The sequence below is a fragment of the Ciconia boyciana genome, chromosome 16, assembly GCF_034638445.1.
Source record: "Ciconia boyciana chromosome 16, ASM3463844v1, whole genome shotgun sequence".
In the NCBI taxonomy this organism is placed as follows: domain Eukaryota; kingdom Metazoa; phylum Chordata; class Aves; order Ciconiiformes; family Ciconiidae; genus Ciconia; species Ciconia boyciana.
In genome coordinates, this window is record NC_132949.1 from 8,529,046 (window position 1) to 8,547,171 (window position 18,126).

The 18,126-nt window shown below is 56.8% G+C and overlaps 1 protein-coding gene across 3 annotated transcripts; it reads right to left on the reverse strand.

The window, feature by feature from the left end:
- Positions 1-208: 208 nt before the first annotated feature.
- On the reverse strand, positions 209-17,116 carry FBF1 (Fas binding factor 1). Of its 3 annotated transcripts, XM_072880863.1 has the most exons (31): positions 16,978-17,116; positions 16,146-16,264; positions 15,785-15,812; positions 15,057-15,098; positions 14,636-14,726; positions 14,135-14,195; positions 13,546-13,596; positions 13,262-13,406; positions 12,609-12,689; positions 11,718-11,837; positions 10,707-10,860; positions 10,348-10,481; positions 9,804-9,906; positions 9,296-9,685; positions 8,555-8,632; positions 8,155-8,258; positions 7,380-7,438; positions 6,566-6,610; positions 6,342-6,476; positions 6,042-6,142; positions 5,400-5,606; positions 4,773-4,880; positions 4,320-4,459; positions 3,905-4,023; positions 3,656-3,778; positions 3,065-3,250; positions 2,132-2,308; positions 1,803-1,940; positions 1,555-1,687; positions 1,055-1,179; positions 210-433 (listed from the first exon to the last, which is right to left on the reverse strand). In XM_072880863.1, exons 2-31 carry the CDS (start codon positions 16,146-16,148, stop codon positions 350-352), a joined length of 3,465 nt encoding a protein of 1,154 aa, XP_072736964.1. In that variant the 5' UTR covers positions 16,149-16,264; positions 16,978-17,116; the 3' UTR covers positions 210-349. The 3 variants fall into 3 exon arrangements, with proteins under 3 accessions (XP_072736963.1, XP_072736962.1, XP_072736964.1); XM_072880862.1 differs by lacking the exon at positions 8,155-8,258 and having other exon boundaries at positions 209-433; positions 7,380-7,554; positions 9,296-9,682; XM_072880861.1 differs by lacking the exon at positions 8,155-8,258 and having other exon boundaries at positions 209-433; positions 7,380-7,554.
- Positions 17,117-18,126: the final 1,010 nt, after the last annotated feature.

Sequence of the window (18,126 nt, forward strand, 5' to 3'; positions counted from 1 at the left end):
CTTGCCTGGCCTTGCAGCTCAGCCAAACCTCCGCGATCCCCCCGAACGCCTTTGGTTGCCACAGCCCAGCGGCAGGCAGCTGCCTGTCCAAGGGCCAGCAGTGCCCGCCGGGTGGCCAGTGGCACTCGCTCTGAGGGATGGAGGCCAGACAAACTGTGGCTTCACAGCCCGTAGGGATGGACTTCACACTCTGAACACTCCGAGATTGTTTTTAAAGAGAAGGACCGTTGCTCAGCTGAGAACTGGGATTATTTATTCTTTGTTTTCCTCCCCCATGTGGAGGGCACAGCAGCCTCCTGCGAGGGCAGACACAGCCGTCCCTCGGGTAGTGCGTGGGGATGCCACCTCCTCAGTCTGACAGAGATGAAGTGTTGTAGGACGCCTTCTTCAGGGTCTCCAGGAAGAACTGCTCATCCTCTAAGAAATCGCGGTCCTGAGAAGAGAGGGATGGATGGGATAGATATCAGACAGTGCCACAGAAACGGGGTCACAGTCCAGGGTGTCGTTCATGAGCAAGGGAAGTATCCCAAACCCTCCTTCATGCAGTGAGCAACGGGCAGGTACCCATTTGTGGTACGCCCTGGGGTATATGGGCTCCTCCCACAGAGCCCATAACCTCACACTCCAAGCAGGACCCACAGAGGAAGCCTCAAAGAGCATCCCCGCCTGGGGAAGGACCCAGGAGGGAAGCAGGGGGCTGACAGGAGAGGATGGGGACATCACGAAGCCAGAGTCCAGCAGAGCTGGCTTCTCCCACCCAGGGATGGGGTGAGGAGAGGGGCAACCCCATCGAGCCAAGGATGATGTCCATCTCAGGTTGGACAATGAGCCAACCTGAGACAAGCTGTGAGGATCCACCTGTCCTTGCTTCTGGTATCACTCCTCTAGGTGCCCATGGCTTCTGCAAGCCCTCCCAGCCCAGCCCAGCCGCTCAGTATTGACCTTAGGAGACATCCCACCCTGTGGCTATCGGCCTGAATCAGGCTTCACCCAGCCCTGCTCCCACCCAGCTGGTTCGAAGCCCCTTCCAGCCCCGGTCTCCCCACCGCCTCACCTGCTGGGCCCTGTGTTTCAGCAGCAGCAGTTTGGCGTAGAGCTCGGTGGGGCCGGCCATGGCCAGGGTTTCCCTGCTATCCCCCAGGCTGTGCCGAGGGAGCACCCTGACAGGATGTGGAAAGCCTGGAACGAGAGCCCGAGCACGTGGTGCCGCCACCGTTAGAGGAACCGCAGACGGAAACAACAAAGCATCCCTTTTTTTGCTGCCTGCATGTCCCTGCAGCAGGGTTGTCCCCAACCTCCCAGTGCAAACAGGCTTTAACCCACCTAACTCTCCCTTCCTGCCCCCTCTACGCCCTCCTAGCACTGCCCTGGCTCAGAGTGCTCCGCTGAGCTCCTTCAAAGGATGAGGAGGTAAACACCAACTCACATCTGAGGTTTATATACAGGGGAACTAAAACAGCCCCCAGGAACATCCCAAGCCTCCTGAGAAGTGGAACACAAGCGCAGCTGCCCCTCAGCACATCCCTTCCATCAGCAGCATGCAGGAAGCCTTACCCAGTGTGCCAGAGAGGCCTTTTGTAGGGGCACCGAGGTCCTGGTCTGTGGTCAGCAACATCATGGGGCTCTGGGACAGCTCCTCGCGTAGCTGTTCGAGCTGTCTCCTCTGGTGAGCCATGCTCAGCCGCTCCTGCCCCATCCCCAGGAGACAGAGAGAGAGAGAGAAAGGGAGAAGCTGTTGGCAAAGGTTCAGGTCCTCGGCACAGCAGCCCCAGACCAAGAAAGGAAGGTGAGGGGGTATTCACCTGGTGCAGACGCTGTTCCTGCTGCTTCAGCTGCTCCAGGTGCTGCTGCATGACCTGCAGCTTGGTCTGGTGCTCGGACTCCATCCTGCATGCCTCCTGCAGGGCTCGTTCCCCTTCCTCATACTTCTGGGATGAGAGCTGCAAGGCCAAGCAGCTGGGGAGGCTGGGGACAGGGACCCTCACTGCCCTGGGGCAGGGCTCCTTTGTGCATCCCCTTATTCCCCTCCCAGGACAGGATTAGGAGTCATGACTTCAGGAGGGGTGCGAAACCCCAGCTTTGCTGCCGGCCCTTGTACAGCTGTGAACTGCAGCACAGATGCTCCGCTTACCTTGGTCATGCTTTTAATCTCCTCCTCCCGCTGCCGGATGCGCAGCGCAGCCCCATTCACCTTCTCCTTCTCCAGCCTCAGCTCCTGCCAGGCCTCGTCCAGCAGCTCCCTGTCCTTTGCCAGTTGTTCCTCCTTGGCTTTCAGCTCACGGCCCCGGATCTTCAGCTCTGCCTGCTCCTAGGATGGGCACAGGGGAAACATGCATTACCTGCCCTGTCCTGGACACTCTCATGTCTTCCCAAGTGATGGGAAAGATCTGCCCTTGTTGAGCTCCTCATGTGTGCCAGTTTGGGGCGCAGACCAACAACACCAGGTGCTCAAGCAGTGCCCTCATCCACTCACCCTTGGGGACCAGGGCTGGCAGAGCTGGGATTGTACAGACACACAGACATACACACACACTCCTTCCCCAGAAAGGACGGAGCCCCTCACCATGTTGTACACCTTAAAATATGCTCAAGGCATGGCAGTTTGTCAGCAGTGGAAATATCCAGCCTGAACAGTTATTTTCCACCCTGGTAGACCTTAAAAATGCAGCTCAGCTACACCGTCTGTGCCACATATCCCCTCTGGACAGCCCCAGGGGGGAGCAGAACTGGCTCTGGACACGTCCCCATGACACGGGGAGGTTTTGCTTAACCTACCATAGGGGTTTCCTCTCGCCAGACTTACAACGGAGGCAGCTGCGCCTGGTCTGGCTGCCCAAACTCCTCATGGGTAAAGGGGAGAGACAGAGGTGACTGATGCTTCAGTCAACATCTAGAACAGGCTGGTGCAGGCTGTTCCTGGCACAGCCTGATTCTCACCACTCCAAGTGACGTTCCTGTCTTAAACACCTGAAGGCAGCTCTGAACATCTCTGCTGTGGGCAGGACCCATCCGTGAGCCTGCCAGGCGGTGCTGGAAGGCAGGGGAAGGGGCTCCGCTGCAGTACCTTGGCCAGGCTCATGATGGTGCCCTCTCTCTGGGAGTCCATCTGCAGGGCTCGGTCCATGTCACGCTCCATCCGCTCCTTGCTCAGCTGCTGCCGGGTGTGAAATTCAGCCCACTCGGCCGCCAGCTTCCGTCGCTCCTCTGAGCACTTCTGCATCACCGACTTCTGCTCCTCCAGCAAAGCACTCTGGAGAGCATCGCAAGAGAGGGAGAGAGAAAGCACTAAGTCCCATTCAGGGTAGGATTTTTCTCCTTTAACCCATCTCTGCCACTAAACCCCACGCAACATCTAGAAGCTGGTTCAAGCCCATGGTGCCTGGCATGAACCCTGCACGGAGAGCTCTGGCCCCACGCTCCTCAAGAACCAGCATGCCTCATGCGTGCACACAGCAGCCTCTTGCATCCACGTGCCAGAGAGTTGGTCTGACTGCAATTCACCGTACGACCGGGTGTGGGATTGAGGAGGCAGAGGGCAGACGAAGGATGCTGCAGCCCAGCACCCAGTTCTTTCCTCCACCCCACACCACAGTGCAGCCCCAGGCAGACTCACGGGACATGTGAAAAGCACCTGGAGATGTCTGCCCCACCTCACCTTCGCCCTCTCCAGCTCTGCTCGCTCCATGGAGAGCTGCTGGGTCATGACTCGCCGCTGCTCCTCCAGTGAGAGCTGCAGCGATTCCACTTTGGATTGCTCTGCCGTCGCCCTCCATCGCTCCTGGGTTTGGGAAGAGAGACAGATGCCATTCACAGGCCCCAGGCCAGGGACCTCCAGTGGGCAAGACATACGCCCCATACACAGACAGGAGGGCTGACCCGGACAGAGGACACAGCGTGGGCTCACCTGCTCCAGCAGCCGAGCCTGCTCGCCCAGCCTGGCCTCCATTTTAGCGATCACCTCCTGGAGTCGGCTCCGCTCCTCCTCCATGTCCCTCTGCTGCTGTGACAGCCTGTCCTGGAGCACTGGGGAGAGGCAGCAGCAGGGCCATGAGCAGCATGAGGTGGGAAGGCCCCCTCTGTCCACAGCATACTCATGGAAAACTGCATGCATTTGTGCTTATCACCTTCTGCACATCCCCAGGACACTGTTTTGTAAAGGGGAGACCCTGAGCTGTCCAGTGACCAAGGCAGGCAAGGCCTTGCCAGCCTTGGCTCCCAGCCTCTGGCTGACTTGGAGCAACTTCTCCCTGTTTTCTGGGTGTCCCCAGCCCCAGCAGGGACCCCGCAGCCGTTTTGGCACAGAGGAATGGCAGACGTACCCTTGAGTTGCTTGTCCCGCTGCCGTGCCCCCATGGCCAGCTCCTGGGAGGTGGTGTGGTGCGTGGCCTCCACCTTGTGCGAGAGGTCGTGCAGGTCGCTGGAGAACTTCTCCATCTGCTCGATGACGCCGTTCAGAGACCTGCAGAGAGTAGCAAGGGGAGGGTCACCCCTGTGGGACACACTCCATCTCACTGCAATGGAGAGGGGGATGTGTGGTGGGCCAAAGGCCGGGCAGCCCTGCCCCAAACCTCTCTGGGTCATAGCAGAACAGTAGGAAGCTGTAGCTGCTGCTGAGAGGAGTACTGACGGATATTAAACAGCTTAGCATTCCTGCGGGCAGCGGGTGGGAGAGGGGATGGCCCCTGTTGCCACGGTCCGAGGCTGGCTCCCCGTAGGACAGGGAACATCGCGGCCAGGGACCAATGTGGGGATACGACGCTGGCCGTCAGTACCTGGTGTGCGAAGTGGCGCTGGTCACTGCATCAATCTCCTGGTCTTTCAGCCGCTTCAACCGCTGGAGCTGCTCTTCGTGGTCTTTGCGCATCTCCTGGACAGACACCCTGCGGGACACGGGGAAGGACCCCACCATGGGCTGTTACAAACCAGTGCTCCCCATGACGGGCACCATGGAAGAGGCTTGGTCGTGGGGCTGAGAACCAGGTCTCGGGAACTGAGCTGGCATGGTGGTCTGTCATGGGGCATCCCACTGACAGGCATCCACATTTGGGATGGACCACATTTGGGGGTTACGGGCTTCTCTACCAAAAACTGATTTCTCATTGACCCAAATTATGTGGACATCAGTGACTCACTGACCTGAATAAAGGGGATTTGGGGGAGATAAAACACTGGGTTCACCATCTTTCAAAATACAATGCATTCACTCTGAAATGATGTCTTCAGCCAGATCTCCCTTGTGTCCGCCTACAAAGCAAATCCCCATTCCAAAAGCCACTGAGCTGCCCACAACCCACTGCTTCTGGAGTCTGATTTCTCCTTTCACCATGTCCCCGTTCCCCAGTTTGTTTGCCAAAAAAGGGCAACTAGCCCCACGCGTGTGCTGCTCGTGCCGCTCTCACCTCTGCAGCTCTCGCAGCCGCTCCAGCTCCAGTGCGTTCTGCTGCTCCAGCGCAGCCAGGTGCTGCTGGTGCTGCGCCAGCAGCTCTGTCCGTGCCTGCTCCGCACCCTGGCTCTGCGACAGCAGCTGAGCTGCCAGCTGCTCCTTCTCCCGCCGCAGCCTCTCCTCCCGCTGCCCGTAGGTCTCCTCTACCACCTTCACCCGGCTCCTGCCCGGAGAGGTCACAGCAAGGAAGAAGTGTTGCTTTCATGGCAATACCTGGCACTCTCCACCCAAAGTGCACATGGGGATGTAGGAGCAGATCGGTGTCACTGTATGCATGGGGAAACGTGCAGACTCTCCGCAGTCTGAGCCCTGAACCCTCCTGCTACTGCCCAGCGCCCCGGCTGGGGACGTGCTGGCAATGGGACTGGCCCTTCCTCCTTGTCACCCATGGGACAGTGTTGGTGAGAGTGGACCCCCATGCTGGCTCACTTGTGGGGCTGCTCTCTGCCCCTACCGGGTCCACATTGACATGGCTCTCTGCCTGCCTGCCCCAGGGATGGATTTTGGAAGTGCCCCAGCACTCTCACCTCAGGAGCAATGGACAGGGCTGTAGGCAAGGATGTGACAGAGGAGGGGAACGCAGGCGAGAGCCTGGTACCTGTGGGCACTCTCGAGGAGATCCAGGTCCTCCTGGTGCCGCTGCTGGAGACTCTCCAGCAACAGTTTGTGCTGCGTCCGCTCCAGCTCCAGCGTCCGGACCTGCCAGGCACCCAGGGAGAAGGTCCTTGTGCTGCCCCGAGGAGAGAGCTCCCACAGCAGCACTCAGTGGCTGCAGACATCTCTGAACAGGGAGGTTTCTCCTCTCTCCCCTGTCACCCTGATGCTATTTGGAGCAGACATGGCCCCTTCTCCCCCTGGGTCACCCATGGTCCCCCATCCAGCACGCAATGGGGCTCACCTGGCTCTCCAGCTCTGCCACACGGGCCTGGGCACTGAGCAGCGCTGCCTGACAGCCCGTCGCATCCTCGTAGAGCTGGGCTGCAGGAGCCCCCAGCCTCCTCTCATGCAGCAAGCCCAGGGCTGGGGACTCTGCCTATGGGGATGGAGAAAAGATCGAGGCCCTTTGGGATCAGTGGCCTTGTAGGGTGGCCATCAGCCCCCAAAGGAAGGCACATGCCTCACCTGCAGCTGTGGGGCAGCCTGGAGATGTGCCCTGGGTGTGGTAACCTGCGGAGACACAGGGATGTTCTCAGGGAGGTAAAGCCCTGGGGAGAACATCTCCTAGCCTGGGAACAGCGATCCATCCCCACCCTACTGTAGTCCCTCCTCTACCCTTCTCCAGCCCAACCCCATTGCTGGCCTGCGTTTCTTCTCCCCAGGTGATGTTCAGCAGCCCCCACCCCAGACACAAGCAAGCTGGGCTCTTCCTTCTCTGGGGACAGACTCAAGGATAAGATGATGAGTTCTCTGGGAGACAGCATGTGTCCTGCCAGAAGGGCAGGGCAAGGAGGCCCAGCTAGATGAGAAATGGAGGCTTCAAAGACCAAGCAAGAGCAGCCCTCTCTGTCAGAGGCTCTGATTCCCCTTCAGTTGTCAAGAAACAATCTGAGCATCTTCACCACCATACTGGGGAAAACCAGCTGAAGAAAAAGTCCTTTATCAACTGGAGCCTCTGTTGTCTAATTAATATAATATATATATGCCTGGGGAACTATGTAAATGCTGCTCAGGCAATGCAGGGTTGTAAATGCACATGATTTACAAAGCGTCCATAGCACATGTGCTTTGGCCTGATAAATACAACTTGTGGCATCTTGGGGCTCTCCAAACACTTTGCCTCCATGAATACAGGCTCCCAGAGATGTAAAGCAGGACACATCCTTCCTCCTGCCAAGGGAGCACTGACAGAGTTGGATGCCAGCAAGTCGGCAGGGAAGGGCTTGCAATCACCACCCTGACCCCACATCTCTTGGGGACACGGGACCAGCAGACCTACCTGAGTGAGTGGGGCAGGGCCCTGCATCTCCTGCTCTCCTGGGAACGAGGCCGTGGGGACTGAAAATTGCACAAGTCCATGATTCAGACATGGCAATGGGAACCATCCCCTCCCAGAAGGACAAGGGCCTGGGTCTCGTGAGCAGAGAGAGAAGGGTCTTGCTCTGCTCCAGCGGCTGGTGACGGGGACAGAGGGTCAGACAGGCTTGTCTATACCTGCACCCTTACCCCACCCCACACACGATGGTGGGACTCTGCTCCACAGAGTAATCCTGGGGGCAAAGCATGGCTCCTCCTCCATCCCCATCACCTAGGGAGGCAGCTGGGTCCCCCTAAGCTTCTTTCAGTGGCCTCTGAGCCAGTGCACAGCCTCAGCCCAGGGCAGGAGGGGGTCTTCTAGCACACAGCACTAGTGGGATGAGTGTGGGGGCAGCAGGAGGGAAGGGAGAGAGAGAAGGGACAAAAAGAACTTACACCCACCCATTGCTCAGAGAGAGCGAGTCCCTTGCAGCCCTCTGATACCCCCAAGGCAGCGCTGCAGAGCTCAGCATGCCCCAGCACGATGTCCCCACCATGACACAAAATGGGGACGGTGGGATCCTGCAGCTTAGCAGCCTGCTCCGACAACAGCTGGTGAAAGCCTGGGCAGCAGTCACATGGCCAAGGGCGACGCTGTAGCTCCTGCCTTCTTTTTTTTTTTTTTTTTTTTTTTTTGCGGGGCAGGAGGACCCTCTCTGCATACTGCTGCCCAAACCACCCAGCCACACAAAACGCACCCAGGGTGCTGGTGTCTCTGGAGGGATCCCCCTCCGACAGGTTCGCAGCCTCCCACAGGTGAGCTGAGGCTCCTTTCGCGGTGCTGAGCCAGGGGACCGGCTGCCTGCATGGGCACAGACACACGAGTGATGCACGAGTGTCACAGCTCAGGGAGAGGCACGCAGATGTTATCCTGCTTGGTATTACTTTAAGTTTAAAGCTTGGCTGTTCCACTGCAATCAAATAGGCAAGAGCCTGGCGATCCTTCAGAGCCGCCTTCCCTCCCAGTTACAGAGTTCCCAGACCAAAGTGATCCCTGCTGGCTACCAGCTCTCCCCATTCCCTCATCTCACCCACAGAGCTGCTTTCTGCAGGAAATCTCACCCATGGAGGACACCTGAAATGTGAAGGAGGCCTTACCTGGAGCCATCTGTGCTCGCTGCCTTGTCCTGCAGGGCAGCTGCCTGCTGCGGTGCTCCTGTGGAGGCGGCTGGCTGGCTGCAAGCAAAAAGCACCCTATGTGGGAGAGCTGAGGAGGTGATGAAAGACAAGAACCTTTTCCCCAACATCAGTCCCTGCCTCGCAGGTGAAAGCCTCTGTCTCACTCAGCTGCAGCAGGATTCAGCCTTTTGGCTGCAGAGGGAGCAAAGACACCCCAAAACCTCCATCACCAGTGCTCCTCCTTGCTGCATCACCCCCTTCCCCTGGGCAGCCACAGCCAACACACCCCTGCCCACGATACGCGGCTGTCTGCAATTCGCTTCTGAGTCCCATTCGAATAGCGTAAGTCTGAACCTGTGTCTGTGTAAACCCAAACTAGAGGAGGTGGTTTGCCTGGAACTAAGAGGAATGAAGAGGAACAAAGGCAGGAACGAGGAGCATGGGGGGAGCCTGTGGGAGTGTGCTGATCCAGGACAGCTCCGTGGGACCCGGGGCAGTGTGTGCAATCTTGGCCACAACTGGAAGGAGAGCCCAGAGGTGTAATGGGACTGTGGGCTGGATCAGTGGGAGAAAGCCCCCACACATTATTACCCCAACTTGAGACAAGACAGTGCTTAAAATTAATTTCTTAAATCTGAGCCGAGGGTTTCGGAGAGGTCCTGCTGGAGCAGCTACACATGGAGCAGACGGGAGCACTGTGGCCGTCAATTGTGCCTTTACCTGACAGGAGAGCGGGGATCCAGCCCTTCGCCTGGGTCCTCCAAGGGCTTGGCACTTCTCTCCTGGGCCTTCGCCTGTGCTTTCTTGCGTGACAAGGCAGCACTCAGCCAGTTCTCCTCCTCCAGCAGGTCAGGTTTAGCCGCTGCCTCCTCTGCAGCCGGGAGCTGGCTGGTGGGGCCGGGCTGCCTGGCTGCAGCAGGGCTGGGGTAGCTGGCTGCAGGACTGGCCTTTGCTGGAGACAGCGGCTCCGAATCTGTCATAAAGTCCTCATCTTTCAAGCCCAGCCAGTCACCTCCAGCCCTGCTGCCCCGCACAGGGCTCTGGCTGGCTGGAGGAGGTTTGGAGCGGGGCTCCAGTTTCGTTTCACTGCTGTTCTCGGCTGAAAACCTGCTGCAAGGAGAAGCAGTCACATACCTGCCTGTAAGGGGACCCTGGGGACCCTGCCTGCTCCGCTGCAGGGGTGGCGTGGCTGGTGGCGGGAGCAACAGACACACACAGAGCACCATACCTCACTGACTGCCTTCTCGACAGCCGGCCCTCGGGCGTGGAGGCCACCGTGGGCTGGTACGCTCCAAAGACAAAATCCTCCTCGTCCCAACCCTCTTCCTTCTCTGTTCAGACAAGCAGCCGTCAGTCAGTGCCCAGAGGAGCAGCCAGCTGCAAAGACAACAGCCTTCCTCCTCCCCTGCAATTCCTACTGGGACCACTGCCTCTGGGAAAAAACAGCTGGAAACTTCTTTCTTGGAAATCCACGAGCAATGCGCCTCCCCAGTGTGGCTGGGAAAAGTGTCTTTGCTGTGAATCAGCCCACGTCCAAAGGCAACTGAGTTACGGCTACTGTGCAAATGCTCCCAGGCTGCCTCAAGGGCAGAGTACACCACTTCTGCATTAGCCACCTTCCCTCGACCCGTGCTGACTGAGAGCCCATTAGCAACCCTGCTTACCACTACAGAAAGGTATTTCCCCTGCAAGGGCATTAGAAACCAACGGTGTTCTCCCAAGCCAACGCTGTCACCTCTGCAGACCTTCCCAGCATCCCCGGCTGTGCTCACCTGGCTGCTTTTGGTACTTCTTATCCAGTTTGAACTCCCTGCGCTCTCCCGTGCCTGGCTGTTCCAGGATTTTGGCCACGGAGCCTCGTCCCAGCAACTCGTCCAGCTTGGAGCGGGCTGGCCGGAGCTCCTCTCTGTTGGGGACAGAGGGGCAGATGGGTTTCTCTGAGAGGCAGGGCTGTTCCTGTCACACAGCCTTGCCAGGGTGCTCTGGCTCTTCTCTGCGAAACAAGGCTGCTCTTGCCCCTTTCTGGGACCCACAGGCAGAAGCTCCAGCATCCCCCACCCAGCACGGTGGCACCATCTCAACGCACAAGCCATCCCCTGCTTTACTCCCACTACCTCTTCATCACCCTTACTCTTCTGCCTTCTTTCCCTGCTTCTCATCTCCTTTTGGGCCGTTGCCAAATCCCAGTGCATCCACCAGGTCGTCATCATCATCTTCAAACGTGAGCTCCTCCCTCCTCCGGACTGGGGCCACGGTGTGCAGGGGCATCTGGAGCAGGGGTGGCTCTGTGGATGGGATTGCACATGGTAGGAGGTTTGTTTTTTTTTTTTTTTTTAAACAAGAGATCAAAGCAGCCCTGCCTGCTCTTACCTCTCAGGACCATTTACAAAGTCGTTTTCAAATAACTCTTGTCAGCGACCCAATCTCCCAGCAAGTGACAAAGAGGCAATGTACAACTGCCTGGTCTGTGACCATGCATCCACTGACGGGACATTGCTGGGTGTCACTAACAGTGGGGTTTCCAGCTCTGGCTAACACCAGGAGCTATTTTAGCTTTGCAAGTTTCTAATCAGATAATTCCTTCACCCAAAGTCACTGCTCCACCAATGCACCTTAGTGCTTGCCCTAACCCACCAGCTGCTACTTGTGTCGAGAGTGGATTTATCGAGGTGAAAGGCGATTTTAGGGGACTATCAGACCCATTAGCATCCCTGCTGCAGGAACAAGAGGGATGAGTGCCTGTAACACAGCCACAGTGCAGCTGGATCCCACCCAGAGGTGCCCCAGCTGTGGTTTGGCATGGACCGGTGATGCTCTCAGCCGCCCAAATCCTGACCCAGAAAACTTGTTCTCATTTGGCACCATGCAGAACAGGCTGGATGAGGTCAAAGGTAAGATCTGAGCCTCCCTTCCCAGAAAGGAAAGGTCAGTTCTGTAACCTGTGGCACACTGGAAATAGCAAGCACTCAGTGAGCTGTGTCACAATTAACCCCATTATCAAGTTGCTCTATAAATGACCATACTGGTTAGTAAGAGATGGGACTAGGTGGCTTTCAATTTAATCAGTTTGGACCTCACACAAACTAATTCAGGCTGCTGATTCATTTAATACAAAGAGAATGCATCGAGCAACCCTGCTTACCTTTCTCTTTGCTCTGTTCCGTTTTTTTCTCAGAGCTGCTTTTAGTGCCTGTTGGAGCTGGCTTCCTGGGAGCACCCTGCTCCTCATCAGATAAAAGCCCTGCCAAAGGATCATCTAAATCTGGGAATTACCCCGTAGGGGCAGGAAAGGAGAATAACAATAAAAACAAACAAAACCAATGTTATTTAGAAGAACAATTCTGCACTAAGCCAAGCACTATCGCCCACCATGTGCACATGGGGACAGGAGACCGTATCTGCCCAAAGCCATGAATGCAGGCGTGCAGGGACCTGGGATACCCTTGAGTCTCCCTTAACTTCAAACACTCAAGAGTTACATTTCTGTTAAGTTTTTCCACATTTTCTTTCTCCTACAAGAAAGTAACAAAATTTGGATGCTTTAATGCTTGAACATTGTTTAGGCAAAGAAAAAGGGAAGAAGAAAGCCCACCTAAATCACCTAAAGCCCATTAGTGATTTTAACAGATGCTGATCTTGGTTAAAGCGCAGGCTTTGACAACCAGATCTCAGCTGTGCTGGGAAACTGCCCTCCCTGTTTGGAAGTTGGACAGCATCCCCCCTGACACAAGGGCTCCCAAGTGTTACAGGCAGTCATTAAAAACCAAAGCACACGTGCAAATGCAGATGACCCCAAGAATCGTCTCTCAGCCCCGTTCGGGGGAGGGCCTTAAACACAGAGCTGTAATTTTTTTTTCCTTTGGTCACCTCTGAAGGATTAGATTTGCACCAGCACCGTAGGGGTGAAGGACTCTGATTTCATTAACCAGCCAAGCCTTCGGTTAACAGAAGAGGCAAGCTATGGGCAAAGAGCAAGAGTAGAGTCTTCAGCTGCCCCCGTGCATCTATGTGCTGAAGTGAAGTGACGTCCTACCTTCAAAGTTAAATTTCTTGTACTGTCGGGAAGCAGGGGGGGATGAGAGTAGCTTCTTCTCAATCACAGGTACAGACTCTCCTAGAAAGAGAGGCCACGGCTCTCAGAGACGAGGTGCTGCAGAGATGCCCCTCTCCCACCCTGGCTGAAGGTCACTTTTCTGGCAGCAGCCCCCTAAAAGCACGTATTGCGACACACAGTCCCCCCACAGCCCTGTGGGGCGGGAATCTCTCTGGAGGGGTCTCCTCGCAAGCAGAGAAGGAGAAAAGGGCCTGGGGAAGAGCAGGGCAGTTCGGGGACTGGCATGTCTTAAACACAACCCCTCTGGCTCTTCTTCCACACAGATCAGGCAGATCCCTGGTCTTTGACCTGCACCAGGGAATGGCCAAACGGTGTCTGGTGGGACACAGCAGCGTGGCCGTTGCTGCTGCTGATGTTAGTGATGTTACCACACCACAACAAGAGGCCGGGCCAGGGATCTCCCAAGAGAGAACACATGGCCAGAATAACACTCTGTGTCTGGGACAGCCCCAAAAAGGACCAGGAAAAGGATTTTAGGAACAAACCCACTTTTTGTTCCCTATCCCGGAAGAAAATACCCCCTGCTCACTTGGAACCAGGCTATGAAAAGAAGAGCAGAATCTCCTTTTTACCTTTCTCAGGAGCTAGCAGCTTCCCTGCAGTTTTTACTGCTCCTCCCGAGGAGTCACATTTCCCAGGACCTTTCATGGTTGTCTTCCCTGGCCCAGAACCAGGTTTCGATATTCCCAGGAGATCAGCTTCCATGTCGTCCATGTCCTGGAAAGCAACAGGACGAGGACGGGAGCAGGTTGAGCACTGCTAATGCTGCAGTGCTGCTTCTCCCTTTGGAGGCTGGTGCTGGAGGCCGTGGTTGCAGCGCATGTGGGGCTGAGATGAAGGATATTTATGCACCTACCTTCAGGGTCTGCAGCAGAGCTTGCAGGTCTGCATTGGAGGCACTGGATCCCTGCATGCCAAGGAGGGCAGAGATCAGAGACAAGCAGACTTTGGAAACTCCTCACCCCTTGCTTCCACACTCTGGCCCCTGGTTTTCCATTTTATGGAATAAGAATACATGCCCAACTCCTCCTGGTGCCCCCCTCACTGGAAACCCCCTGTGCCTTGATTCCTTTACTGAGATCCTGCTGCCTCTGGGAGAAGCATCAGGAACACCCAGGCCATTGCTTTGGGCAAGGGTCCTTCCTATGACACCTCATCCGAAGCGCACCCAGGAAGGCTGGGCTGCAGCACAACGTGCCCCCCTGGCTTTGCTCCATCTCGTCCAGGGCACCTGGAAGCCCTTCTTCCACCATTCACCCATTCCCCTGTCCCATCTTGCCCACTCCACAGCCATGCCAGAGATGGGTTACCTCTTCAGCCAGACTTCATGGTTCATTCCCAACACCCCACTGCTGACTTTGATGGGGTGACACCAGGAGCAAGCCTGGTCTGGCTCAGTCCCAGCCCTCAGGACACCCAGGCTCTCTCCCGACATTTGGGCTCACCTCTGCAGCTTCGATGTCTTCTGCAGGGAGTTTGCTGAAGAAATCATCCTCTAGAAAGGACCTGTGACACAAGCCCAGGGGTTAGCAGCACCACACGTGGGCTTGGCAAGGGTGCCCTGGGGACAGCCAGGCCAGGTGGTGGAGGTGGAAGGGACCACAAGGGCACCCTGCGGCAGCAACAGCATACAACAGAAAATGAGCCTAAAATAGCACTGGGATAAAAGATAGTAGTGCTATATTTAGCCTGCTATATTTAACAAGCAACTGTTATAAGGGAGATTCACAGAAGATGTACAGGGCTGGGGGCACCCAACTCTTGCTGGAAAGCTTCAGGCTCTGGGCTCCCAGTTCCCAAAGGCATCGCAGGTAACGCGCCTTCCCAGGCAATTGCTATTGGGGCAGGGGGCGAGGCGAAGAAGCCAAGGACAGGGCAGGTCAGAAGGACCTGGGGAGTACAGAGAGATCTCCAGGTGGGAGAGGCCGTGTCTGAAAAGCACTCACTTCTTGCTGGCCTGCGAGCTGGTGCCCCGGGCTCTCCCACTGCTGCCCCCGGCCAGTTGGGAAGCTCTGGCAGATTTAACAGGGGTTTCATCTGGAAACAAGACAGGGACAGATTAGGATGATGGACACGGGCAATTCCTGGCCTAGGCACTCCAAAGGGGGACTTGCTGTCTCCCCATGAGCCACAGAGGCTTTTAATGGGAGATGAACTTCACTTCGCCTCCCCAACCTCGTGTCCAACCTACTCAACGGCCTCTGATGCTGGGAAACCCTGCTCTCCGCTCTGCTCCCTGCTTCATCCCCCCTCACAACTGGAGCCCCTCGGAGATCAACGGCTGTTGCACCGGCACCTCCTGCTCCCAGGAGGGGAGTAAGAATACAAGGACGCTGCCCTTTCAGATACAAAGAAGGTTCATTTTACCATCATATCCCAGGAGGTCACCAAGCACATCATCAACAGAGCCTGAAATGAGACAAATTAAAGGTGCTGAAGTAGGTGAGCTCACCAAGCAGGTGTAGAAAAGCTCCCAATTTCAATATGGCTTGCTCTTTTCAAATCCCCCGAGAATAAAGGTTTGGTCTCAAGCATCAGCAGCGTAAGGCCTTCCTTGGCAGTCTAGAGAGAGCAGCTAGGACTTGATTCAGTATTTTGTGGATAAAAGATTTGGCTTCACTTAGCCAGAAACAGGGTTTCTTTATCACATGAGCCAGCTGCTCAGTTAGTCACTGGCCAAAAGCAGCACTTAATCTGTGAGCTCTCTCCCCGCAGTATCTCAGAGCCCATGGGCAACCGCAAAAGCACTGCTTCAGTATCAGGGGCTGCAGGAGGCCTCTAAACAAGCGGTTAGGGAGTAGGTGAGGGGAAGAACTGAAATAAATGCATATATTCTCCCCTGGATTTGGGAAAGCCCACAAGAAAGCAATCTAGGACCCCAATAAGCAAATCCAGTTGATGTGAGAGGCAGGTGAATATCTCTGGTTCAGGAATGACATGATGCACTCAACTGCACTTTTCACACAAGGACCGTGAAACTCTCCAGTAGCCAGGACTGCCACCTGAACCCAGCGTCCCCCCTCCTCTGTCCCATGCATTCCCAGCAGATCAAGGCACGTATGAACAGTGAAAGGAAAGCATGCAAGTGCACGTACCTCTTAAACTTTTATTGGGTTTTGTAGCCTATAGAGAAAGACAAATTCCCTCATTAGAAAACAAAGCAAGTCTGACCCGGACTTTCTCAAAACGCTAAAACCAGAGGCAGGTTTCTCCAGAGAATCCCACAAGCAACAGTGAAGCCCTCCTCCTGCCCACATTGTTTGGGAAACGGCACATGAAACGCAGGGGAATCACAGAGATATTTACAACTTCAGAGACACCAGCAAGCACAGCCCCTCCTCACCGCCAGCTGGGCAGAAGCCTCCAGCCCTTGGGATCACTTCTGCTTCCGAACAGAAGTGCCAGAGCAGCAAATTTGGATTTCCCTGGCCTGCCTTCATACTGTATCACACTCACCATCGCAGGATCCCAGCCTTCCCCTGCTCCAGCAAGTCCGTTTACAGATTCATCCGATCTCCGCCTCCACGTTGCAGGGGGATCTAACACCGTTGATCACATCCACACCAACCTCCTACCTGCGGGGAGAAGAGGATTTCCCGATTTGCTGTTAAACAAACTTTCCTCTCCTGCGTGGGGCCCCTCTGCAGCCTGCCAGGCTGGCTCCGTCCTGCTCGGACCTCTCCAAGCCACTCTAAACAAGGCTCAATCTGAGTCTTAAAGATAACCCTCTATTCCCCAAAACAGTCTTGAGCTTCTGCAGCAGCTTCCACGGGGAACATCACACCAACACCAAGGAATCGCTCTGCAAAACAACCCGAGAGGGAGCAAATACCACCCGCCCTGCCCCACGCCTGCTGACCCCAGCAGAGAGCCCAAGGGGTGGCTGCTGCTCTGCCCAAAGCCTGGAAAACACCCCGGGGGGCCTGGGGCTGGGGAGGGAAGAGGGGAAGGAGGGCAGGAAGCCTCATCTCGTTGGGTCCGGAGCACGCGGGGAATCTCGAACGAGCGGGACGGCGGCTGCCAGGGGGCCCACGCAGAAAACAAAGCGCTGCTGGGGGCGAGGGGTGCGCTCCCCTCTCGGGGTGCGAGCGGGATGAAGGAGCTCCCCAGGTTTCCGACCAGCCAGGCCCCCCCACGCTGCACCCCCGCCTCCCTGCACCCCGTTGCTACGGCACCCGGGGCCCTCCCGACCCACAGCGTCCCGGGCCGGTGCCCCGCACCCCGTGCTCACAGCACCCCGGGGCCGCGCCTGCAGCAGCCCCCAACCCCTGCCCGCAGCGCCCCGCACCTGTTGCGCCGCAAGCCCCTGCCCGCAGCATCCCCCGCCCGCAGCACGCCGGGCGCCCGGCCCGGGGAGGCCGCAGGCCCGGGGAGGCCGCAGGCCCCGGCTGCCCCCCGGCCCGGGAAGGCCCGGCCCTTCCCCTCCCCTCGCGGGGCGACGGGAAATGTAGTCCCGCCGGGCTCGGGGGAGGGCCGGGAACTACAGCCCCCGGCAGCCCCGGCCCGGCGGCTCCGCTCCCCTCGGAGCCCGCGGGAGGAGCTCGGGCCGTGCGAGGTGCCCGACGGCTGCAGCACCGCCCGGACGCCTTGTACCCCCGTCCCAGCGACCGGGCAGGAAGGGCCGAGAGCAGCAGCGGGATTGTCCCGTTTCCCCACGGGGCCTCGGGAGGCTCCGGGTGCCCGAAGACACCCAGGGGACGGGGGCTTTGCTACCCCCAGGACGTATCTTCAAAGACAGCAGGCTGGCTTTGGCACAAATAATCAGCCCCACTGGGCTTTAAAGCCCCCTGTTGGTGTTTAATTGATAAAGAGCAATCACAGTCCTCTTTTCAACACACCCAGAGGCCAGAAGCACAAGGTGCCAGCCAGGGGCCAGGCCAGCTTACAGCTCCAACAGCCCTTGTACCAGGTTAAGCGCGGCAGCCACCCCTTCCACCTTATTAGGAGAAAATAGAGGCTGGGTCCCGGAAGCCCCAGAAGCTGTGAATTCCCCACCTGGCAATGCCGCACAGCCCGGCTGGAGCTGTTCCCTGCAGCCCACCTGGGAGAGTTTAGTACATGAACTTGAATTAGTGACCATTGCTCCAAGGGGGCAAGCTTTCACAAATCCAACGACAGCAGCCTCTGCAGCAAGGTGCACTGGCACTGCTGGAAACAGCTAACTGGAAACACTAGAAGTTCAGGGTTAAAAAAAAAAAAAGCCAGCCCTGCTCGTGCCTTGTTTGCTTGTACTCGAGTTGTTACTTACAGAAAAGCCCTGGGGAAAGGGCTGTCTTTGAGATGTTATAAGCTGTGGACCCATCTACCAGTGGCTTTCACCATGCACACTGCCAGTCCATGTGGGAACATGGGCTCCTTCTAAAGCCTTCACCAAAAGGTGGCATTTTTAAGAGTCCATAATTCAAATCAGTCTGGAAACCACAGTCACAGGCTACTC